General features: G+C 44.2%; 1 protein-coding gene across 4 annotated transcripts in view; it reads left to right on the top strand.

Moving 5' to 3' along the window:
- The window catches only part of SMAD2 (SMAD family member 2), a 64,484-nt gene extending 40,174 nt beyond the window's left edge, over nucleotides 1-24,310 (top strand). For 3 of the 4 annotated variants that reach the window (XM_054986482.1, XM_054986481.1, XM_054986480.1), the window contains exons 3-11: nucleotides 7,946-8,035; nucleotides 9,059-9,252; nucleotides 10,277-10,411; nucleotides 11,896-11,970; nucleotides 14,222-14,275; nucleotides 16,517-16,729; nucleotides 16,916-17,053; nucleotides 17,243-17,387; nucleotides 21,926-24,310. In XM_054986482.1, the coding sequence (XP_054842457.1) occupies nucleotides 7,946-8,035; nucleotides 9,059-9,252; nucleotides 10,277-10,411; nucleotides 11,896-11,970; nucleotides 14,222-14,275; nucleotides 16,517-16,729; nucleotides 16,916-17,053; nucleotides 17,243-17,387; nucleotides 21,926-22,049 (1,168 nt within the window). In that variant the 3' untranslated portion in view covers nucleotides 22,050-24,310. The remainder of the gene's footprint in view (nucleotides 1-7,945; nucleotides 8,036-9,058; nucleotides 9,253-10,276; nucleotides 10,412-11,895; nucleotides 11,971-14,221; nucleotides 14,276-16,516; nucleotides 16,730-16,915; nucleotides 17,054-17,242; nucleotides 17,388-21,925) is intronic. The other variant, XM_054986484.1, reaches the window with a different exon arrangement.
- Nucleotides 24,311-24,839: the final 529 nt, after the last annotated feature.

Below are 24,839 nucleotides of genomic sequence, written 5' to 3'. Positions count from 1 at the left end.
GGATGAGTTCCTTTCAAAGAAGAGGACGGACCGCCTGACTGCACGTTCTTACGGTGTGCTCCACCAGAATCCTCAGCAGGCCTCTCGTCCATATTATAGGCCTTTTCAACGAAATCGGCAGCAAAGATACCAACCATACTTCGGGTATGCGTACCAATCCCGCAGAAATTATCAAAGTCCTCAGCCTTCTTTTTACCGGCGCCGGCAAAATCAGAGGGGTAGAGCCAGTTCACAACAGCGACAGGCTAAAGACCTACCTCAAGCAAATAAACAATTCTGACAGTTACAGAGCCCTGACCCCATTTTCGGGACCAGGCTGAGCACTTACAAGGCTGCATGGTGTTCTATTTGTTCGGACAGTTGGGTTTTATCAATAGTTGAAAAAGGTTATAAAGTTGAATTTTTGGATTTACCTTCCTTGAGTCTCCCTGTGTTTATTTCTCAACCACCTTCACAAGAGGTGTTATCTGAGATTTCTGCATTGTTGATTAAAGGGGCTATTGAGGAAGTCCCTGGCACATCATCCTGGTTGGGGTTTTATTCTCCCCTTTTTATGGTTGAGAAAAAAGATGGAGGTCTCCGGCCTATCCTAGATCTCAGAAAACTAAATAAGCTGGTTCGAACTAGGAAGTTTAAGATGGTAACATTACAGACGGTCTTAACACTGTTACCCTCGTATTCATGGTTTGCCGTCCTTGACCTCAAGGACGCTTATTTTCACATTTCAATTTTTTCCGATCACAAGAGGTACCTCCGGTTTACGTGTGGTACCAAGGTTTTTCAATACAGGGTCTTGCCCTTCGGTTTGGCTACCGCACCGAGGGTATTTACAAAATGCATGGCAGTTGTGGTGGCCCATTTGAGACTCCAGGGATGTTGCATTTTCCCGTATTTAGACGATTGGTTATTAGTGGGACACTCCCCTGAGGAGGTCGATAGGCAGATCGCTCTCACCTTATCTGTATGTCTTCAGTTGGGTCTTGTTGTCAACCAGAAGAAATCTAAATTGACCCCGGTAAGGTCCCTCCTTTTTATAGGAGTGGTACTAGATGGTGTTAAGAACATGGGTTTCCTGCCTGAGGAGAGGGCATCAAAGATTAAGACCCTTGTTCGTAAATTGAGGAGATGCCGTTACCAGCCGGCACGGTTCCTTCAGGGTTTGTTGGGATGCATGGCGTCCACGACGGCTGTGGTCCCCCTTGCCAGGCTTTTTATGAGAGACCTACAAACGTGGTTCAATTCTGTTTACTCCCCTGAACGGGATTCCCAGGACAGGAAATTTTCCGTCCCCAGACGGGTTCTACGGTCGCTGGATTGGTGGTTGTCTGACGCCAATCTTATGAAGGGTGTTGAGTTTGGTTATAAACAACCTCATATCACTATTACAACGGATGCCTCACTGTTGGGGTGGGGTGCTCATTGTGAGGGATTGTATGCCCATGGGGTATGGTCTGAACTAGAACGTACTGAGCATATTAATCTGCTTGAGTTGAGAGCGATCTTACTCGCTTTGATTTCCTTTTCAGATACGGTACAGAACAAGTCCGTCCAGATCTTGACGGACAATACGACAGCAATGTTTTACGTGAACAAACAGGGGGGCACGGCGTCCATGTCCCTGTGTGCAGAGGCAAAGAAGTTGTGGACTTGGGCCATAGAATATTCGGTGTGGCTCCAGGCAATGCACATACCAGGGGCCGAGAATTCTATGGCGGATCATCTGAGCAGATTGGACAGGGACAATCACGAGTGGTCCCTGCAGGACAAATATCTGCTCGCTGTTTTCTCCCGATGGGGGTTCCCGGAAGTGGATCTCTTCGCCTCGGAAGAGAATTGCAAAGTCCAAAAGTATTGCTCCAGGGGAGGAATAGGCCTAGGGTCTCGTGGGGACGCATTTCAACTTGGGTGGTCGGGTCCCCTGATGTATGCATTCCCCCCGTTTCCGCTGTTGACCAGGGTCGTCAGCAAGATTCAGAGAGACGGAGCATCGGTCATACTGATAGCCCCTTTTTGGCCACGCCAACCGTGGTTTCACGCCCTCTGGAGGCTCCAGGCACAGTGGATTCAGTTACCGGCGGTGCCGGACCTGCTGATTTGGAGGGGAGTGTTACATCACGATATCGAGAGGCTCAAGCTCACAGCTTGGCTGATCACACAAGACCCTTTTTTTCGGTTGATGTAACTAATGTTTTAGAGAACGCTAGGCGTTTTTCCACCAGACAGTCATATGTGTTTAAGTGGGAAAAGTTTTCTTTGTGGTGTCAACAAAAGGGATCGCATCCATTTCAGGCTTCGTTGCCGGAAATATTAGATTTTTTGTGGGAGGTCAAACAGAGGGGTTTGGCTAATAGCTCCGTAAAAGTCTATTTGGCGGCTATCTCAGCCTTTCATCCTCCCATTGATCAGAGATCGGTTTTTTCTCATCCGGTTGCGAAGATGTTCCTGAAGGGTCTGAATAACCTCTTCCCCCCAGTGACAGCTATCGTTCCCCAGTGGTCATTGCCTCTGGTGTTGTCTCGATTGATGGGAAAACCGTTTGAGCCCTTGGCCACTTGTCCTCTTCGACTTTTGTCTCAGAAGGTCATTTTTCTGGTGGCTATCACCTCGGCCAGGAGGGTGGGGGAATTGGCAGCTTTGTCTCATGAACCCCCTTACCTAAAGGTCCATAAGGAGAAGGTTGTTTTGAGGACGAAGGTGGAGTTTTTGCCAAAGGTGGTATCAAGGTTTCATCTTTCCCAAGATATTACTTTACCGGTGTTTTTCCCTGACCAATCTACGGAAGCTGATAGGGCGTTGCATTCCTTGGATGTTCGCAGGGTACTCCTGTTTTATCTGGACAGGGTGAAACCATTTAGGCGTGACTCTAATTTATTTGTGTGTTACGCAGGGCCCAATAAGGGTAAGAAAGCGTCATCTTGCACCATTTCTCGTTGGGTGGTTCAAACAATTTGGACCTGCTATGCTGCAGCAAATCAACCTTGCCCTCTGGGTGTACGTGCTCACTCTACTAGGGCGCAGGCGTCTTCTGCGGCCCTGCTGAGGGGGGTCCCTCTCCATGATATTTGCAGGGCAGCAACGTGGGCCTCGGCTGACACGTTTATAAAGCACTACGCTTTAGATATCCTGGATAGGAAGGAATCTTTAGTGGGAACTGCAGTGTTGCAATCCATGTTTTTGTGAACTTCATTAAAAATAAATAAATAAATAAATGAATAGATTAATAAAGGACATGAATACAGTGTCTAATTGTGTTTTTCTTAGGTAATGCCACCTCCCTGGCGTTAAGCTTTGTAATCTTCCCATGTGGGACTGCACTGGAAGACCGTAGATGAAAAACAGGTTTTTACTTACCATAACTGTTGTTCATCTAGGTCTTCCGTGCAGGCACACATGCCCTCCCTCCTTCCCCGCTGAGTCTCTTGGTATTTTTTCCTTGTAGACAGCGGCGAGAAAGGAACTGAGGGTATGTGGGGGGACGCTCTGCCTCTTGGGAGCCGTTTTTCGGCGGGAAATTGCCGCGCTTGCGCGGTGGGAGGCGAGAGCGCCCCCTGGTGGTGAATTTTTTGAGCTTGGAAATGTCCGGATCGGCAGGCCTGCGCGTGCGCAGTCCCATGTGTGCCTGCATGGAAGACCTAGATGAACAACAGTTATGGTAAGTAAAAACCTGTTTTTTCTTTTACTAAGGGCTTATGGAAGCTCTGCCTTTTGCCAGCTCCGGTTTGTCCGTCCTTCATAAATGATGGGAGTAGGTAGATTGTAGAAACCATTTTAATGGGGGGGGCACAAATGTCTTCATAAAATTACATAATTGAGATCTGTCTGGACAGATCCCCCCCCCCCAATAAATCTAACCTGCTCTTGAAGAGAGATCTTCACAGCATTTCAAACTCTAGGTCCCAGCATGGTTTTATGAGAGGCGTTTGGTTAGTGCTGGAAAAACATGAAATTTGGACTAAGCTGTGGTTTGGCAGTGAATTTTCTTAAATTTTAAATTCTGAATTAATAGGCGGGCATTAGAATAGCAAAAACATGCAGCCATTCTAGCATCTGGAGCTTTTGCTAGATTGTTTTCCTTTAAAAGCACTGGGGGAGGGTGAATGGCCTTCTTGCAAACAGTTTCTGACCTAAAAGGAAGCATTGGTCAACATTCACAGGTACTAATTTTTGAAACTTTTCCTCCGTGGGGACAGGAACTCATGCCAAAATGCTTTAAGAATGCAAGCGTCTTCCAAAGAGAGAAACGGTTTTTCAGGCTTAAGCAACTTGAGAGACTGTTTTCAAAAGCTTCCTCTGGACTGAGGTATACAAGGACTTACCAGAAAGTAAACTCAGTGAAACGTAGGATTGGAGTTCCTTAGTGCCGTTTTCTTTCCAGATGCTTTGCAGTGTAGTCTGGTGGCTTAGGGTTTGAGCAAGACAACTTCCCCAAGCCCCCTCTTTTGGGTGCTTATTATTAAAAGATAGCGAATGTTAGATCTTTTCCCCTTGTTTTGCTAGGATGTAATGCCAGATGTTCAAGCTGGATTCAGAAAAGGAAGAGGCACTAGAGATCACGTTGCAAATTTACAGTGGCTAATGGAACATACCAGGGAATTTCAGAAGAAAACCAGGCTGTGTTTTATAGATTACAGCAAAGCTTTTGACTGTGGGGATCATGAAAAGCTATTGATGGGGATACCATAACATCTGATTGTTTTGATGCGCAACCTGCACTCTGGACAAGAGGCTACTGTCAGGACAGAATATGGGGAAACAGAATGGTTTTTCAGTTGGCAAAGGTGTCAAACAAGGATGCTTATTATCTCCTTGTCTGTTCAGCCTCTATGCAGAGCATATCATAAGAAAAACTAGATTAAATTTAGAAGAAGATGGGATGAAATTTGGAGGAAGGAACATTAACCATTTGAGATATGCAAATGACACCACATTACTGGCAGGAAATAGTGAAGACTTGAAACGACAACTGATGGTTAAAGGAGAAGGCGCCAAAGCAGGATTACTTCTGAACCTCAAGACAAAAGTAATGACTACTGAGGAATTACACAATTGTCAAAGTTGACAGTGAAGAAATTGCAATTGTTTGAGATTTTCTATTCTTTGTCTCAATCATCAAGCAATACGGAGACTGCAACCAAGAAATCAGAAGAAGATTAAGACTTGAAAGAGTGGCTGTGAGAGAATTAGAAAAGATCCTTAAAGATAAGGCTGTTTCTCTGGGGACCAAGATCAAGATAATTCAGACTATGGTATCCCCTGTTACTATGTATGGATGTGAAAGTTGGACAATGAAGAAAGCTGACAGGAAAAAAATTGAGTCATTTGAAATGTGGTGCTGGAGGAGAGTTCTGTGGATACCATGGATGGCCAAAAAGACAAATAAGTGGATTCTAGATCTCATCAATCCTGAATTCTCCCTAGAAGCTAAAATTACAAAACTGAGGCTCTTGTACTTTGGTCACATCACGAGAAGACAAGACTCTTTGGAAAAGTCAATAATGCTGGGGAAAATGGAAGGCACTAGGAAAAGAGGAAGACCCAAAATGAGATGGCTTGACTCAATAAAAGAAGCCACGTCCTCTGGTTTGCAAGATCTGAGATCTGATCTGTTAATAATAGGACATTTTGGAGGTCTTTCATTCATAGGGTCGCTATAGGTCAGAGGCAACTTGATGGCACCTAACACACACACGCACAATGATTATTGAACCTAGATGGTTAAGGCTAACCTTGTCTCATCAGATCTTGGAAGCTAAGCAGGGTCAGCCTTGATGAGATACCACCAACCAAGTCCAGAGTCTCTAGGCAGAGGCAGGTAATGGCAAACCACCTCTGAACATCTGTTGTTTTGAAAACCTTATGGGGTTTCCATATGTCAACCATGACTTAACAGCACTTTTCACCACCAGTGATTACAACGTAAGAATTGGGCTGCTTACTCCGACTCTTAAGTTAGAGCTTTGCCAATCCTGGTCAGGAGGTATTAATAACATGTAAACCTAATGGTGGTGGGGTTAGATACATGTAAACTTGGAGCCTGCTTTTGGATCTACATAGCAACATCTGCACTGTTCAAGTGTAAAAATGTGGAAAGGTCAAGCACATGGAGCCAAGTCATATAGCCTTAATTAATGATTGATAAATGCTGGCTTAGATTTAACTGTTTTTCCACAGCAGAATAGCTATAGAATTTGTTCTGTGTAGGGGGATGAATTTGTAAAGCAGAATCCACATGGTTTATGTAATAAAATCTGAATAGCAGACTCTTGATTTTCCCCCCTGCAAACACTTAATGCATCTAGTTAACATTTTCATATGTGATGCTTCTCAGATTTCTCAGTGAGAAACGTGGTCTATAAATGTAAATAATATAAATAAAAAAACAGATAATATTCAAAAGAAAAAAATTATGATCGGGTCTTGTATTCCATATAGCTGCAGGATTGTTTTGAATGTTTCAATATCTTCAACATCTGAGCTATTGAGATACTTACTGATTGAAATTTGAGTTGGTGCACTCAATCTGGGAATACTCATATTTGAGGACGAATAATTATTTGCCCAGTCACTTATTAGAATAAGCCATGCAAAGTTGAATGGGTAAAACAGCTTTACAGATTTTTTTCTCTCCTATCTCACCCTGGCTATAAATTGATTAATGTGTGTGTTTGGACAAGTAGACAAGCACCACTTTTTTGTGAGACTTTGTGAACTAATTTTACTACACTGATAATACTGTTGAAGAAGATTGTTAATTGTGGTTTAGCATCTGCTATATTAATGGAAAGTCCCTAGGCAAGCCATGTTCACTGCATGCCACAAAACATGTATATGTTGGCTGGCCCTCTGGTTTTTCATCTTGAGTTGTGACCACCTGGAGCTAAGATTTTATTGCTAGTTGGTCCCAGAGGATACAGCATACCTGGGTATAGTGGTAACTCACATCGGATTGCCTTCTGTTGGTAAGTGCTGGAAGGTGTGAAGGCTAATTGAGCTCTTTAGGACAGAAATGTAAAAGTATAGAGCTCAGATACTTCTCTGATACATTACTCCATTATTGTAAAGTAGTCACTGAACTATCTTAATCTCACGGGTACGTAATGCTACTTTTTTAGAAGCCGAATGTTCATTCTGAAGAATGCAAAGCAGATACATGGGGAAATGGTGGATATTTCTTCTGCTACAGTTCTGCTCGTGGTATAACTGGTATTTGTTGTGATTTTGTCCTTTTCCTTGGATTAATGGCCTTGTCAGTTAAGGCTTCCATGAAATAGCAATCCTTGGTTGGCCCTTTAAAGGAAGTGCTTTGAGTTATACATGCCATGTTTTAAACTGAGTTGCTTGACTTTTTAATGTTGGATTCAGATATCTAGAAGTGTACTTGGCTGGCCGCAACAAACATTGGTTGCACTTCCCTGCCCCCTCTATGGCACAGAAAACTTGAGCAGCTGGATGAGTCTGGGTTATTTTATAAGACCTTTCAAACAAGGCCTGCACATTCATGCTAGTAATCGTTCTACGTCACACTAGTGGTTCCTGAATGTTGCTTTAAAAACTTGTAGAAATCTAACTTTGATGTGGCTTTAGTATGCTTGCAAAGGTCTTCCCTTTTTTTTAAAAAAAAAAACCCCTAGTTCTGCCAGGTTGAGGAGGTTTTGCCTGTTTTAAGGTATCTTACAAATACGCTGATTTGTTTAAATCCAGCTAACTTGCTCACCTTTTTGAGACATCATTTTACCTTGAGTCACATGTTCCATTTTACTGGCCTCCTTCATATAGAAAATATAGCATCCAATCCTTGTGTTTTAAAAGCAGTATCTTCTATGTGAAAGGGAGCTTTCTGTACATTTCCCCTCCCCCCATGTCTTTACATCATGGTAGTTTGAATAACCATGCTTCCATATTCACATCAACTTTTTTTGTTTTTTGTTTTTCAATTTATACACAGCACTTGCTCTGAAATTTGGGGACTGAGTACACCAAATACGATAGATCAGTGGGATACAACAGGCCTTTACAGCTTCTCTGAACAAACCAGGTGAATATTCTGCCCTGTGTCTCGTTGTAGAGATCTTGTGGGAGGGACTGGCTTTTGAGGGTCTTGTCTGCTGGAAATGCTTCCTAGTCAGCAAAGCATTTTGTAACCGTAGATTTTTCCTCAAAGTGTTCTCAGCTGATGTTTTGACCAATGAAATTCTGACTTTGGAAAATCCACATCAGTGCTGTTGAAAGGGGGGGGAAACCGTAGGGGGGGAAATGAAACCACATGGTCTGGTATTTGTTTAACAAGATTGGGGGGTTTTAAATCTCTTATCAAGTGTGTGTTTAAAAGCTGTTAGTTTGCACACTGTTTCTGACTTGTTGGTCAGGAACATGCATTCAGCGAGACAAAAAAATACCGAGCGAGCTGTTTGTCTAGGCTTTTGGTGGGGTTTTTTTCCATGTCACCCTTTACTTGCATTGTGCACTGAGGTTTGTCTTTCTCATCCCATGAGTCATAAACCATCTGCATCTGTGTAGGCCTAGGCAGTCTGTCTTAAAACTAGCAAAACTTTTCAACCGGTAGCAGCAAGGGATGCAAGAATGTCTGTAGATCGTGAAGCCCTCAAGTGAACACACAACCATGTGTAATGCAAGCTTCAAGTTGTAAGCCAATGTGAATCACTTGGATATCTGACTGCTGTAATCTTATGTGCAGTCTTGTATGAAAGATGTACTTAAAGCAATAACTCCTTTAGCACAATGGTAAGGGATTGGGAGTGGCGGGGGGGGGGGGGAGATCATTCATGGCAAACAACGTTAAGTATGATGTAGACGCGGCCTCTCATGGTCCCTCCTGCACAAGGACTCCTCGATTCAGGTGATAATATAAGTAGGGGCTATTTTAATAACAGTCTCCTCTTATTTCGAGACGAACACAGATTTCTCTTGTAGCCCTTTTGGTGAGTGGGTGGTGAGGAAGGAGCAGGCGGGCAGCAAATAAATCTCCCCCAGTTCTGAACTTGTACGTACCGCTTGTGGACACCTCTGAATATTTCTGGAATATTTTTCCTCCCCTTAGGTCCCTTGATGGCCGCCTGCAAGTATCCCATCGTAAAGGATTACCGCATGTCATTTACTGCCGGTTGTGGCGCTGGCCTGATCTTCACAGCCATCATGAACTTAAGGCAATTGAGAACTGTGATTATGCTTTTAATCTTAAAAAGGATGAAGTGTGCGTAAATCCGTACCATTACCAGAGAGTGGAAACTCCAGGTAGGAAGACCGCAAACTGCTGCTGGCGTTAAAGGCATTACCTCGGCAGGTTCACTTAAGTTTCTTACTGTTGCTCTGTGTTGGTGAGGAAAGGAATTCCAAAAGCTGAGTGGGAATTAATCCAAATTTTTAATCTTGACGGTGGTGCTTAAATGTCAAAATGCATTGTTTTGCTGTATTGAATGCATGTGTTTGGCACTGCTCAGTATAGCTTAATATTGCAAAGTGTTGACGTAAATGCTTGCAGCTACAGCAGTAGAGCTTTGTTTTGTTTTTAAAAGTTATTTGTCCTCTACTTCAGTGCCAAGGCTTAGGGCAGGTAACCAGAGTAAATTTTTTTTTTAATGGCATGTAAAAAATTTTAATATCTCCTTTTGCAGTCCTGGTCACTGAAACCAACCCAAATGGATTGTTCCTTTGGTTGTTCTCAGGAAAAGTTCCAACAACATTCTGGAAATTGATGCCGATTGCATCTTCACCTGTCTCTTGTTATCCGTGCTAGTTTCCAATATTATCAGGCTTTGGGGCATTTGGGGCAAAAAAGCGAGTCCTGCATTGGATAGAATAAATGAATGCCGGAAAGACCTGGGTTCAAATCTCTGTTGAGCCTTAAATCTCACTGGGTGGTCTGAGGTTAGTCATGGTCTGGCTGAAATATGACACTTGGTGGGTGTGACCTTAAAAAGGAAGAACTCCTCCCTTCACTATATGCTATAACTTATTCCAGAGATCTGAAAGAAGGATATAGGTAAGCCAGAGCTTTATGTCTTTAGCACATTTTGCTTGACTTGCATGGGGCATCTTTTATTGTCTTCCCCCAGCTCCACATCCTTAAGTGTCCCCTTGGTGTTGGGGAACTTTGTCCTTTCTGGAAACCATATGTCTCTCGCCATTTTTAACCCCAAGGGGACATTAATGTGTTTCTTGGCTCCTGTAGAGTTGCTTCTTGATCACAGCTTAATAGAAAGTGTGCAGTTAGAATTTGTCTAGTGTGTTTTAACACTTCGGGATTTTCTCCCCCCAGTTCTGCCTCCTGTCCTAGTGCCACGACATCCTGAGATTCTGACCGAACTTCCGCCGCTTGATGACTATACTCATTCCATTCCTGAAAACACTAACTTTCCAGCAGGCATCGAACCACAGAGCAATTACATACCAGGTATTCACCTATATACTCATTCTGCCACGTGGAGGATTAAGGATATATTGTATCGACTGTGCTAAAGAAAAGTATGTTATCTAGGAAACATCATTTAGTGGTTCCCAGGGTTTGTTTTTATTATTTTGCGAGCTGTAGATTCTGCCTGCCTAAAAAGTCTCTTCGGCCATCAGTAGTGTTGTTCAGCATCAGCCGCCAGGTTCGCTCATCTATAACTGACCTTGGAATTAACATTGAAAATGGAGTTGATGCTTGCCAGTTGACACACTAACATATTGGGTCTAAGACATGTACCATTTAAGGCTCTCTTGATGGGCTGAACTGCTACATGCTAAGCTTGTAGTAAACTGGTTGTTTTTCAAGGTCTAATTCAAGGCAGACTTGTGGTTTTGACTTAAACGCCCAATACATCTTTAGCATAATTTGGAGTGCTTTCCTATGTGAGCTGCCTTGTTAATCAGGATCTTTTAAGGGGGCCCTGCTTGATGCTGTGACAGGGCCAGGGCTCTCTTGGTTATGGCAAGCCTGTCCCTGAGTTTCCTGCCTTATCTTTGTCCTCCCTTTTCTTTATTCCAGAAGCCTACAGGAATGTAGCTGCATTGTTATCCGGGCTTTCATATTACATATTTTTAGATATTTCTGTAACTCTATTTAAATTCTGTTTAATTCCCTTGTGAACTATGTTTGATTTTATAGTATACTCTGCTTATATTTTACGTATAGAGACCACCTATGTTGTTCTCACAGATGGCTGTGTTTCATTCCATATGGCTGAATCTGGCATGCTGCATATTTTCTCTACGCAGCTGTGTTTAGAGTTCTTAGTGTACTCAGTGCACTCTGAAGAGAATCTCAGGAACGCTTTACCTGTTCCTCTGCGATGTGTATGCTTCAGCAATGGAGGGAGGGGGGAAGAAGAGTTGGATCCTGCAATCTTTCCTGCTTCCATTCTGGCCCCAGGGAAGTCGACTCCTGGGGCTGCAGGACCCATATAGTTGTAAGCCATGCAAGCTGGAGAATGAAATAATTCTCTCTTCCAGCAAAATCTTCATGCAGGTATTATGACTCTGGAAACCAACTTACCCACAATTAAAAGGCACTATTGATACGAGGGAGAAAGAAGATGAGGTAGAGAGCAGTAAAAGCAGTACCCTAGTGACTGAATGGCTATAATTTAGGTCCACTTGGTTATCTGGCTTGGCCATAATTTCATTCAACTGTGCTACATCCACAGTGTGGAGAGTAGGAAGGATATAGACCGTAAGAAGGGGTTGGACTCAACCAGTAGTCGGGGAAAGGATAAGCAAATGGCATTGCCCACCCTCCTCATCTTATGTATTTCTGTAGGACAGCAGCATGACATTTTGTTTATCAGAGTTGAAGGCTCTACGTAAACCTTGAAGTTTTAATTTTTCATGTTACACTTTATGCTCAGAAACCTCCTTATATTAATGGCTCATCAGTTGTTAACTTGCCGTTGATAGAAACGCCACCACCTGGTTATATAAGTGAAGATGGAGAAACAAGTGACCAGCAGTTGAACCAAAGCATGGATACAGGTAATTGTTTACATTTCATCTGCACACAAAGCAAAGACTTCAGAATCGTGGGGACTGTGTTGTGTAACTAGGTGATGCTTCCTTTGTATGTTGAATTTTTAGATGCCTCTTCCCTTAAGAGCCCTGCTGGGTCAGAACCAGTGGTCCATCTAGTTCGCCATCCTTTTTTCACACAGCAGCTGACGAGTTGTCCTGGAAGGTCAGCAAACAGCACGTAGAGGCTGAGACCCTCCCCAGTGGGACACTTCATCATATTATAGCTTGTATAAAATTATGAAAAACCAAAAGGCACGGTGTAGTAGATTTTGGGGTAGCAGCAGTGAGAAAACATTGTCAATAAAATACAAAAACTTGAATACTGAACGATAAGTCCGGTGCCCAAAAATGGGCCCGGGGCCAAATTTGGGGGGCTGGCTCCTACAGCCCAATAAAATTTATAAAGGCCTGCCCTGTCCTTCCTAAAAAAAAGATTGAAAACTTGGCATCAAGTGTAGTATAAAATGACACTTCTAGCCATTGCTGCTGCCTCTTTATATCCAGGAGCAAGACATGGGGTCTAGGAGTGCTGCTTATGAAGAACCGGTTATCTGAGGCACTTGAGCTCCCTTCAGAGTGGCCTTTTTCCATGGCGTCCCTTCTGGCCTCAGGGTAGGCTCTAAGGGAGAAGCTGACAGAGAGCACCATGCGCAGCCTCCGTAGGGCAGCCCGTGCTACAGACACTGTGCGCTGGCCTCTGTCTCCCTTCTGCCAAAAACAGTAGCTTAAGATTGTAAGGGAGTAAGAGAATTGCATGGCTGTATGCTTATAGTAGGGAGGATTTTCCTTGAGGCAAGCCTTACTTCCCACAGGCAACCAAGGTAAGCATCCGATTACAAGTCTGACCCAGATCCTCTTACCCTCATTCTCCACATTAACACCGAAGAAATAAAACTGCCCTGCGTGTCGGACTGTGCTGCACGCCGGTATTGCTGGCCCTTTTTTTGCGTGTGATCTGGGCCATTTTGAACAGGCCACAGCTCTGTGCCTGCCGTATGGAACGCCTGTTGAAGGCTGCATGTCATTCGTAAACGGCAGTCACACGAGACTAATCTCTTCCTGGCTCCCGGAACATGAAGACCTCTTCATCCTGGGAGGAGGGGACTACAACATTAACTCATCAGCAAAGACTAATATGCTGAACATGGAGAGGAGGGGGAGAAATAATATTTTAAAAATTTTGTAAGACTCGCTGAGGGCTGGATTGAAAAGTGGGATATCAGTGTGCAGTTTTGATGAGGATGATAGGTTCACGTTCTGTAATACCGCCCCCCACCCCCATCTCTGGTGCAGCAGTACATATTTCTCCGCTTTAAGGCAAAGCCCTAAACTCTCCTTGTCTGAATTGTTTCACTGTCCATTGTGATAATCGGTGAGGCAGTTGTGCGATTGTTCGTATATTAAATAAAATCACGGCATAAAACCTTACAAAGCAGTGAGTGGCAAATGCATCATATTCCCGCTCCATTTCCTGTCGTTCTGATCAGCCTCCTGTCGAAGCATGTGTTCTGCCAATACGGTGCTAGAACTGAGATGGGCAGGGGCGGCCCCAGAACTGTCTGTGTGGGCTGAAATGGAACTGCGATGGCCGTGTGGATCGTTCCTGGGAAACATGAAGCACGGTTCAAGCCTTTTATGAAGAGCTAAAGTTATAAGATGAGGAATGGAAAAGGCACAGTTAAAATCTATATAAATATTTTGGCATCCTCTTGCCTTGATTTCATAATCCTGTTCTTAATTCTGCTGCTCCCTACAGTAATAAAGCAGAACCAAGTTGTGAGCCCAACCAGGTTATCTGAGGAAATTCCATGGTTCTGTTTCCCCTCAGGGTTGGGGAAAGCGTAGCTTGTTTCTCTCACCCCTCCCCCTTCTTGACCCCTAAACCCAGGGACTTGTAAATCTTATAAAAAAGAGATCTGCATGTGGTATATAAGTTTCTGCCAATCGTTTAATTGTTGACCTCTTTAAGTCAAACAGCAAAAGTTTGGGTCAGCTGCCAAGTGTACATGTGAAGTTGGACAGTAGCTGCATGGGCTCATCTTCAGGATAAATCTACCACATGCCCATGTTAGTGAAAAGTAACCTCAGGCTCTTCAAATTACTGCCGCACTGCACCCAAGACAAACATTTAGCATGTGGCAAAACAAGACTTCTTGCCGTCTGAAGCACAGAAGTGGATTTTGCTCTAAAGTAATATCATCTTTTAACTCCACAGGATCCCCCGCGGAACTGTCTCCCAGTACTCTCTCTCCTGTCAATCACAGCCTGGGTAAGCGGTAAACACTCTCCTTCTAACTTAAGTACTGTACTGTGCTGGCAACAAGCTGCAGTTTAGCATGTGGAAAGCTGTGTTTGGAAAAGCGTGATCCATGAGGAACTGTGTGATAAAACCGGGGGAATTGGTTGTCTGTCTGCCTAGGATGACATTAGAAATCGTTAGAAGTCATCTTTGTGCATTAGGCACCCCTCTGTTCATTGCGGAACTTAAGGTCTCAAACTGATGCTGACCTTAAAGGGGGGGGGGGTAAAACTGAGCGAAATTCCCAGGTGGGAAAAAAGGCCCTGCAGTAGCCCCCCTGCCCCCAACCCCAGCCCCCTGGAAGGACAGCAGCTTTATTCTGATCTTTCCCTGTGCCTGGTTTTTAGAAGAGAGTTAACCGTCCTGTACTGTCCAAATTCCAGTGGCGGAACCACACCCTCCGTACACAGCACTGGGCTAGGCACGTCATTCCATAGCATTACACACAGTCTTCATGCGCTTCCTTGCATGCATGACATACACCGTGCTGGATTGGAAGGGTCCCGAAGGTAGGAAGAGGCACAGATTCAGAAATCCTGAGACGCTGTTTTACATAGTAAGGCGCAACACCTAGATCTCGGCTGTGCGTTGTTTTGAAGTACGCAGTACAGTTTCTGCAGACTGAAATAACACTGTGCATTGATGTCGTGGGGCTGGGCCGGGAGATTAAAATGGCCCTGGGAGAAGCCAAGCCGAGTGGCCCTTGTTGCATAGCAAGCTGGCGCTGCAGGGCCCTTCAGTCCAGCAGTGCTAGCGATAAGCAGTGGTTTCCCCATGGCCGCCTCCTGCAAACTGGTGGCAGTGCTGGAAGATTCAGATGGTGAACTGGTGCCAACGGCCACTGCAGGGTCCGAGCCAAGTGGACCCCAAGGCACCGGGGGAGTTGTTGGGGATTGGCTCTGCCTACTACTTGCCACCAGTGGCTCTTTAAGGCAGGGGCCCACGAGGGTATTTCCCAGTAAGTTACATTGCCAGTCTGCTCATAACGGATGCAGTGTTTTGAGTGCTGAAGCTGCTGCTTCCCGCTCCCCTTCTGATATTGTACATAGAGAGCTGAGGCAGATTTTCCTGGTGAGTTTGTGGCCAGAGTGAATCAAATTAAGCAATTTAAACTTAAAACGTTTAAAATGGTGTAATAATAATTCAGTAAGCACACACAACACCAAGAACAGGGGAGGGGGCAATTACATTAATGGAGTATACCAAACAAAATAAACGTCTTCACCCACTGGTAGAAGACAGTTGAGGAAACGAATGAGAAAGGAAGAAGTGGGGGGGGGAAACCCATCACTTTAGAGGGAGTGAACCTATCTGAGTTGACCTGTTAATGGTATATTATATGCTTAATGCAGACAGCCGTGTTGCCTGCAGAATATTCATGGGTTCCCTAAAAGCCAGAGTGTGCAGGGATCTTCATCTCAGCAACTGATCTTAACTTGTTCAAAACTTTCCACTGACTCTGCTTGTAAAAAGAGCCCCATTGAATTGTCTTGCTGTGTAGCCAGTGAAGATAGTGGGGTACAGAACAGCTGTTCTCTGGTCACCGGAAACGGAGAGATTGAACAGAGTATTACGCACCATGTCTTGCATTAGTACAAACTGGTACTGCGCTGGATATGAAACAGCAGACAAAATAGAGCAGTTGGGGCAAGAATGTATCTCCTGTACTGTTTCCACCATAGTAGATAGATATTTAGAAAATGTACGTGCTGCCTCTCCAGTGACTTGTTCGAAATGCACTAGAATTGGAGGGCCCCCGAGATGAACACTTGGACACAAAATAATGACAGGAGGCCTCTTTATTCATTGGGGATTAATATGTTAAAATGCAGGCTTTCAGAGACAATGGAGCCAGTCCTGTGCACCCATTCACTGATTGTAGCATCCCCCCACCCCTCCACCCCAGTGCTAGAGGCATTCCTCTAATGCAAGCAGCTCCTTTTGCATCACAACAGTTCCTCATACCAGGAGAATGTGCTGTTGTAAGCCAAGCAGATGCACGGAATCCAGCCCCTCTCATTGTCCGTTCATTCCACAGTTTCCTTTTATTTCTCACTATAATGTGCAAAGCTTTGGGGGCATTATTGAACTAAGGGCAAAATCATAAGCTGTGTTCATGGGCTTGTAGGTGTGACTAGTTATAGTTAATGCCAGAGATCTAAAGGTACGCATCGTGTATTAACGCACAAATTCTGTAACTCTTTCCTCCAGACCTTCAGCCAGTGACTTATTCAGAGCCTGCGTTTTGGTGCTCAATAGCGTATTACGAATTAAACCAGAGAGTGGGGGAGACCTTCCATGCGTCGCAGCCTTCGCTTACTGTAGACGGCTTCACAGATCCATCAAACTCTGAAAGGTTCTGCCTAGGTTTGCTTTCCAATGTTAATAGAAACGCCACCGTGGAAATGACAAGGCGGCACATAGGTAGAGACTTTCTGCTTTCTCAAACCTTCTGTTTTTGTGTGTTGAAAAACAGCTCCTTGTTTTGCATAGGTTTGGGGGCTGATTTTGTAGCTGGCTTATTTTGAGTCCCAAAGGGAACTGCAACAAATGAGTAATATACCAGACTGAGCCTGTTGCATTTAAACTTTGGCATATCCTTTCTTCTAGGCAGGGGAGTACGCTTGTATTATATCGGTGGGGAAGTTTTTGCCGAGTGCCTAAGCGACAGCGCAATCTTCGTTCAGAGCCCCAACTGCAATCAGAGATACGGGTGGCATCCTGCAACAGTGTGCAAAATCCCACCAGGTAAGACACACACAGCCGACAAAAACGAAACTTTATCCATGTGTGTTGGGCTGTGTTTGCCGTGCTGTAATGTCGGTGTACATTTGGCTTTCATAAGCTCCCCCCATTTGATGATTAAATCAAGAATTCTCCAACACATTTAATAGCTTGAAGTCGTAGTAATCCTTTATCACATCTTTATTTTTGTAGGCTGCAACCTGAAGATCTTTAACAACCAGGAATTTGCTGCTCTTCTGGCTCAGTCTGTGAATCAGGGCTTTGAAGCGGTATATCAGCTCACTAGAATGTGCACCATAAGGATGAGCTTTGTTAAAGGATGGGGTGCAGAATACAGGTATGAATGTGCATTTGGCTGCTTTTTTCTTGACGGATTGCCCTAAGCTGCATTCACACATCATTGGATTTGTTCTAGCAAGTCATTTTGCTGCTGGCTTTTCCCCCATGTGGACTAAACAGCCCAGGATGTGAGTGACTGCTGTAGCAAAGTATCCTATCCTGCAGTGTGCGAATGCAGACCCCCTCTTGTATTCTGCATCTGGACTAGGATCCAGGTTCCAGTCCTAGCCTTTCTGTGTGCTTTCAGGCTAACTTAAACCGGAGTAGTGCAGTCAGATTTCGAACTGTTTCAGAATACTGCTCCATACACATTCGTTGGAGCATAGGGTTCCTCTGAGGAATTGTTAGAAATGTGAGGGTTCCATGGTGAGATTGAGATTGTTGGTAATGGCAGATTGTCTCCCAAGTAAGGCAGTTTGCCCTTCCCTGCTGCTGGTAAGTTCTGGATACATGCTTTATCATTGCTGTTTCTCCTCTCTCTCTCTTATCTCCGCCCCCCCCCGCCCCACCTTCACTGTTTTGGCCAGCACCCTGCATGAATTGACCAGGGCCTGTGCTATCATGCACAGTTTTATGTAAAGTGCAAAGAACTTCAGCCGTATAATCAGTGAAGAAAGGTTTTCTTGAACCTAGCAAGTAGGTACTGCGTTAAGATTTTGACTGCTCATAGGGGCTTTGAAATTAGTAGCAGTATTATTCTCTCCAGTGATAGTGGCCTATGCATATTTTGTGATTTCTGGTACAACAAAGCAACTTCACCATGCCGGCCCTGATAAGAGCATTTCCAAAACAAAATCGTAGGAAGAGTGGGAAAGATACAGGTTTGTGGCTGCTCTCTTTGGGCAGCTGAAGAGCCATTTTGCTCTTTATGACCTATTTACATATAACTGGATATGCAACACACAACTCCTGTACATGGGAATCATGACTTTGCAACCACTAGTGCTTCAGAACATAAACGTGCATTCAAGCTTCCAGTCAAGTTTACACTTCTGTACAAAGGCAAGCACAGACCCCCCCCCTCCCAATTGTTCAACACAGAGATCCAAAAACATTTTAAATACCAAGATGAAGAAGTGACAAACACAGCCTGAGATATATAGTTTAAAGACTGCCAAAAATGACATTAATTCCTCCATAACTTCCAAGTACTGTGACACTGTTACCATTTAGGCAAATGCATGTCCAGGATTGCCTGCAGGAAGAACAAACCACGTTGGTTTGATTCTGTGGAAGAAATCCATTGGTGGGGGCGATTTTTTGCCCATTCTCTCCCTGTTGCTGCAGCCCTTCAAGTTCCCCTTCATGCTGCTCCTGGTGGGGAAGGGGTTCCCCCATCACCTAGGAGCAGCATTTAAAACTGGGCTGGGCAACAAGTCACAGTTCTGTTCATGGAATTTAGACAGTATCCAACTCATCATTTAATTAACCCAAATTTTAATGAAGGCTTTGAAACTGCAACCTTCCTTTTGCCTACGACTAGGGGTATGCACACAAAAAATAGTCAGGTTTCCCAAATATTCGGGGGAAAAGCTTCGGAAAAACTTGAAAACAGAAGCAGCATGTTTAGTCCACATGGGGGGAAAGCCAGCAGCAAAATGACTTGCTAGAACAAATAAGAACAAAATCTAAATTCAAAGCACCCCCACTCTTACCTGGCCAGGCGGAAGGCTGGAGCCAATGCAGCGCTGGCCAGCTGGCTGGCGGAAAAGGCCTTCCTTGCTGCCGTCGCCACGCAGCCGTGGCCGGCGTGGCTAGCTGGCCGGCAGAGAGAGCGTTCCCTGCGCAGCCGCGACTGGCACAACCAGCTGGCTGGCAGAGAGGGCTGCTGCCGCCAGAGGCCAGCGGGGAGGTGGGAGGGCCGCCTCCTCCAGCATGGTGCCAGGTAAGTGGGGGATGGTTTGGGTAAGGGTAGGGAATGGGAAAGTTTAAAGGGCCCTGCCGTTTGCGAAAGGGCCTTTTACACTTAACCCCCCAGGGCCCCAAAGCATTACGAATGCTTCAGGAAGCTTTGATTTGGAAATACCGAAGCTTTCCAAATTGGGCCCAATTTGAGTATTTTACCAGAATCAGATACCCAAAGCGCACACTCCTACCCACGACCTCCTGGCCTATTTACCGCCTGCCCCAAAGTTCATACCATTTCAATGCAGAAATAGCTGGCACTTCTTGGTTAGTTCTCCATGATCGGGAAAAGTGAGTGTCCCTTAGTCAATAATTAATATGTTCCTGGTTCCTTGGTGATGTCTTTTAGTTGAAGTAAACTGTGATTGCCCTAAACTGGATGGCTCCTTCTAGCCTGCTCTCCTCAGACCTTGGAAGCTAAGCAGGGTCAGCCCTGGTTAATAGTTGGATGGGAGACTACCAAGGAAGTCTAGGGTTGCTGCACAGAGCATGCAATGGCAAATCATCTCGGAACTTCTCTTGGGGTCACCATAAGTTGGCTGTAACTTGGCAGCATGGGCAGCACCTAATACCAGGTGCGATGACGCACAACGTTTGAAGAGGAATGTGTGCAATTACAGGCCAATGTCAGTCTTTTAGGAGAGGGGCTACAGTGGTTGAAGAGGGGGTAGTAGAACAGCTTGAGACATATCTGGATGAGATATCTGCACTTCGTTGGTTTTGCAGTGAAAGCTGCCTTAGTGACTCTGGTGGATAATCTCCACTTGCAAATCGATAAAAGCAGTTTCTTCCATTAGGTTTTTCAGTATTCAAAACATAACTCCATGGGTGAAAGTAGAATAAAAGCTTTAAAAAAAATCCAACAACCCTCCCCCCCCCCTTGCTATCTTGTGTGTGTTATGGGCCCTCAAGTCACCTCTGACCTACGGTGACCCTATGAATGAAAGACCTTCAAAGTGTCCTATTGTTAACAGACTTATTCAGATCCTGCAAACTGGAGGATGTGGACTTCTTTTATTGTCAAGCCATCTTGATTTAGGTCTTTTCCTACTTCCTTCCACTTTTTCTGGCATTATTGACTTTTCCAGAGAGTCTTCTCGTAATGTGACCAAAGTATGATAACCTCAGTTTTGTCATTTTAGCTTCTAGGGAGAATTCAGGCTTGATTTAATTTAGAATCCACTTATTTGTCTTTTTGGCTATCCCTCGTATCCACAAAACTCTCCTCCAGCACTATATTTCAAATTAATTAATTTTCTTCCAGTCAACTTTCTTCATTGTTCAACTTTCTGATCCATATATAGTAATAGGGGATACCATAGTTTGGATTACCTTGATCTTGGTCCCCAGAGAAACATCCTTATCTTTAAGGAGCTTCTCTAGCTCTCTCTTTCCAAGTCTCAATCTTCTCCTGATTTCTTCATTGCAGTCTCCCTTTTGGTTGATGATTGAACCAAGGAATAGAAAATCCTGAACAATTTCAATTTCCTCATTGTCAACTTTAAAATTGTGTAATTCCTCAGTAGTCATTACTTTTGTTTTCTTGATGTTCAGCTGTAATCCTGCTTTGATGCTTTCTCCTTTAACCTTCATCAGTAGTCGTTTCAAGTCTGTACTATTTTTGGCTAGTAATGTGGTGTCATCTGCATATCTCAAATTGTTAATGTCCCTTCCACCAATCTTCACTCCATCTTCTTCTGAATCTAATCCAGTTTTCCTTACTGATATGCTCTGCATAGAGGTTGAACAGGTAGGGAGATAGCATGCATCTTTTGCCAGTTGGAAACCATTCTGTTCCCCCATATTCTTCCCTGACAATGGCCTCTTGTCCAGAGAACAGGTTGCATATCCAAACAATCAGATGCCGTGGCACCCCCATTTCTTTTGACACTATCCATAGCTTTTCATGATCCACACAGTTGAAAGCTTTGCTGTAATCTATAAGCCATAGCCAGATTTTCTTCTGAAATTCCCTAGTATATTCCATTAATCTTTATAAATTTGCAATGTGATCTCTAGTGCCTCTTCCTTTTCTAAATCTAGCTTGAACATCTGGCAGTTCTCATTCTATATCTGATAAGAGTCTTTACTGTAGAATTTTGAGCATCACTGCTTGCATGGGAAATTAATGGGATAGTTCGATAGTTGCTGCACTCTTTAGCATCCCCCCTTTTTGGAATGGGAATGTAGACTGAGCGTTTCTATTCTGTGGGCCATTGTTTTGTTTTCCATATTTGTTGACAGATGCTTGTTAAGATTTTGATGGACTCCATTTCTGTAGCTCGAAATAGCTCTATATTGGTATTCCATCTACTCCAGGTGCTTTGTTTCTCCCAATTGCTTTGAGTGCAGCTTTTACTTAACTTTCTAAGATTTCGTTGTTCATCAAAAGATTCTTCTTCAAAGCTATCCGTCATCCTTCCGTCTCTTCTGTATAGTTCTTCAGTTTTTTTTCCCATCTTTATTTTGTCCTGATCAGGTACTGTATTTCCTTTAAATGTGGTGAAAGCGGCATCTCCAGCACTGAAACGTTCTGTCTAGGCGTGGGCAGTGGTGTGTACTTTTAATTGTTGATTACGGACTTGATTGGCTTCCCTACGTGATTCCTTTCTTTTTTTTCTCCTCTTCTAGGCGGCAGACGGTAACAAGCACTCCTTGCTGGATTGAACTTCACCTGAACGGGCCTCTACAGTGGCTGGATAAAGTGTTGACTCAGATGGGCTCTCCTTCAGTACGCTGTTCCAGCATGTCGTAAAGCTCCTTTTCTTTACAGGCGGGTTGAAAATACCAAGTCCCGTCAACAGACTTAACCTTAACAGCTCGTCTGTCATAGTAACTGTGTGGTCTCCATGAACTGTTTCCTATCCAAAAAGTTCAGAGAGAGAGAGAGAGAGAGAGAGAGACAGAGGGGGGAAAAAAGCACTTGAGGGTCTGATCAATTTTAAAGCACCTTGTGGATTCTGTTTCCTATACTCTGATACTAGATAAAACGTTAGTGTATAGAAACGCCTTCTTCTGAAGGAGGGAGGGACATTTTAAAGACTTTAATGGTGTTTTTATTGGGTATATATAAATCTGAGTGTCCTAAAGGTTTACCAATAACATGGACAGTTTTGCTTAATGCGTCATGGATCCCACCCCCCACCCCACTCCCAATTGGGCAGGATCCTGCTGTGTTTTGGTTCCAATTGATAGACGTGCAGAGCTCACCTCTCTAACTTAAGCAGACATCTCGTAAAAACCCAGGTCCTTCCTTTTCCATATTTTTTTATATTTTTATATATAAATATATATATATGCAGGCTTTCAAGCTGCCCTATAACAGGCTTTTATTGCAGAAAAGCTTCCTCCCCCTCGCTCTCCCACTCTGCTAGCTGCCGCCTTAAACCCCTCTGAAGAGGAAACAATACTTGGGTTTAGTTGTCTTGAAATCCTTGATGCTGCGTGTGCTACATGGGCCGGAAACGCATGTTTGCACCGCTCTTCTCCCATATGCCTCCCTCAGTACACACGTTTAGAAAATCATTTCTTTCTTTGCCCACCCAGGGCAGTGCATCTGTTGCCGGCGATGGGTGCTTGGCACTGCTGGTCCTGCGGGCTGCTTTGCATCTTTCTGTTAGAAAATGCGAGGGGGGGGCATTCCTGAGAGAGAGAGTGCACACCTGCCCTACTTAGAAGTCTTCTGGCCCAGCAACCCCCCACAGCAGTTCCAGAATCTTGTGCTTCTGCCCAGAGAAGAACCAAGTGCGTTGTGGATCCATCAATCCCTTTTCCCAGGCAAGCTTACTTTCTGACAAGCACCCATCTGAAAGAGAAACACCGTGTGTGCGGTTTCTGTGTTTTACGATATATAAACCTTCAGTTGTCAGTAGGGACTGGTATATGGCAGTTTGGGAAGTTGATTGGATCCCATTCCATCACAGTACCCCCTTCCCCCATAACCCTTTATGATTGGCGAGTTGCTCTACATTTACGTCTACCAACTGATTTGGCAAGCTGCCATTCTTTCTGCCAGTTCCCTTCACTGGTCCTTCTAACTCTGGTAGCAGAAATCTGGGTGCATTGTGAGTAGGAGGTGGTGCTGGATGAAAAAAGAACCAGGAACAGGCAAGAGGTTGTCTCTGTCTCCTCTTTCACTGGTTGGTTCAAAGGTAAAAAGAGAATTTGCAGTTTCAACCTCGGCCCACTCTGTGCCTGCTTCCCTTCAATGCCACGAAGTTCATCTTCCCCAGTGGTGTAAAGATGCAACTTGACATCCCAGTTAAAGGCTTAAAGGGCTAGTCTGATCAAAAGGATATGGCTTTGTGAGCATCTGTTATGATGGGGCTGGATCTTGCAGAAGTAGTTGGTAGACTGGGCATGCTCAGCAGAAAGGAAGAATCCATAGTACGTGTTATTGTGAACCCTAGGACACTACATCTGAACCTTACTAAAAATATTTTGAATTGTATTCTACAGATAAGTCTGGGTTGGGCGAGGGTTGGGAAACTGTATAGAAGGGTTTTTCGGACTTGAAAAGATATACATCTTACTAACAATCTTGTGATCTAGCTGTCTGTCATTCTTGTTGTTGTGGCAGTAGCAGGATTGCCTTTTGTCTGTTTTCTTTCCTTCTCCTTCCCCCCTCCCCGCCCCCTTTCCCAAATTGTTCATTTGCACTAGGGCTGTACTTTGTAAGTGCACCTAGCGCCAACTTCAGCTTTGAGAACAAACGTGGCCAGTGTTAAGCTTTGTAATCAACTGACTGAACTGAAGATAGCGATGAATATTTTTATGCCATTAATAAATAGGGCATAGGAGCAATACCAAAAATCAAGCCTGGGGTGTGGGTGGGCAGGGGTGGTGGTAAAAGTGGGTCAGGTGAGTAAACGGATCAGTGGAGCGGTTACCAATTTTGTGCTAGTTTTACCAGTAGCTTATTGTATTGGTAGAACTTGTGAACCTAAGAAATAAGCTTTTCATGCGTGTTGCATTTGCCTAATATGTGAATACACTAATAAAAAGTTTTAATTCTCACTGGTTTGTTTGAATGGTGAAGTACCAACCGTCTTTGGGGATCGCCCACTCCCAAGGATATGTGAAGAAGTCAATCTTCAGCATACTTGCATTTGGACCCAAAGAACCACGTACAAGGAGCTTTGCCACAGATTCTTCAACAGCAGTTGCCCCTCCCCCCCATGCATGACATGACAATATTTTTTTGACGTGGTGTGAGGGGGATGTATTGCAGAGTTAGTGTGGGGGCTTCTGTGCAATGGGGGAAACTTCTGGGCTTTTTAATGCCTCTGGGCAACCCTATAAGTATGCCTGAAGCAGGCCTTGGCAAATTTTCTTCTGTTTTAGAAGCCACCACAGAAGTTTTAGAAGACAGACTTACTTTTCAGCCTTCCATGGTTTTATAATTTAATGACTGTACTTTCTCATTGCTGCACAAAGCTTGATCCTAAACTTTCCAGGTTTTTTAAAAGCTATAACAAAAGTGTTGTAATATATAGATGGGGTAACTCGTCGTCATCGCAACAAAAATATATTGTGTTCCTCACCA

This window comes from Eublepharis macularius, chromosome 8 (genome assembly GCF_028583425.1).
Source record: "Eublepharis macularius isolate TG4126 chromosome 8, MPM_Emac_v1.0, whole genome shotgun sequence".
NCBI classification, from domain to species: Eukaryota; Metazoa; Chordata; class Lepidosauria; order Squamata; family Eublepharidae; genus Eublepharis; species Eublepharis macularius.
This window is presented reverse-complemented; position numbering and strand designations above follow the sequence as displayed.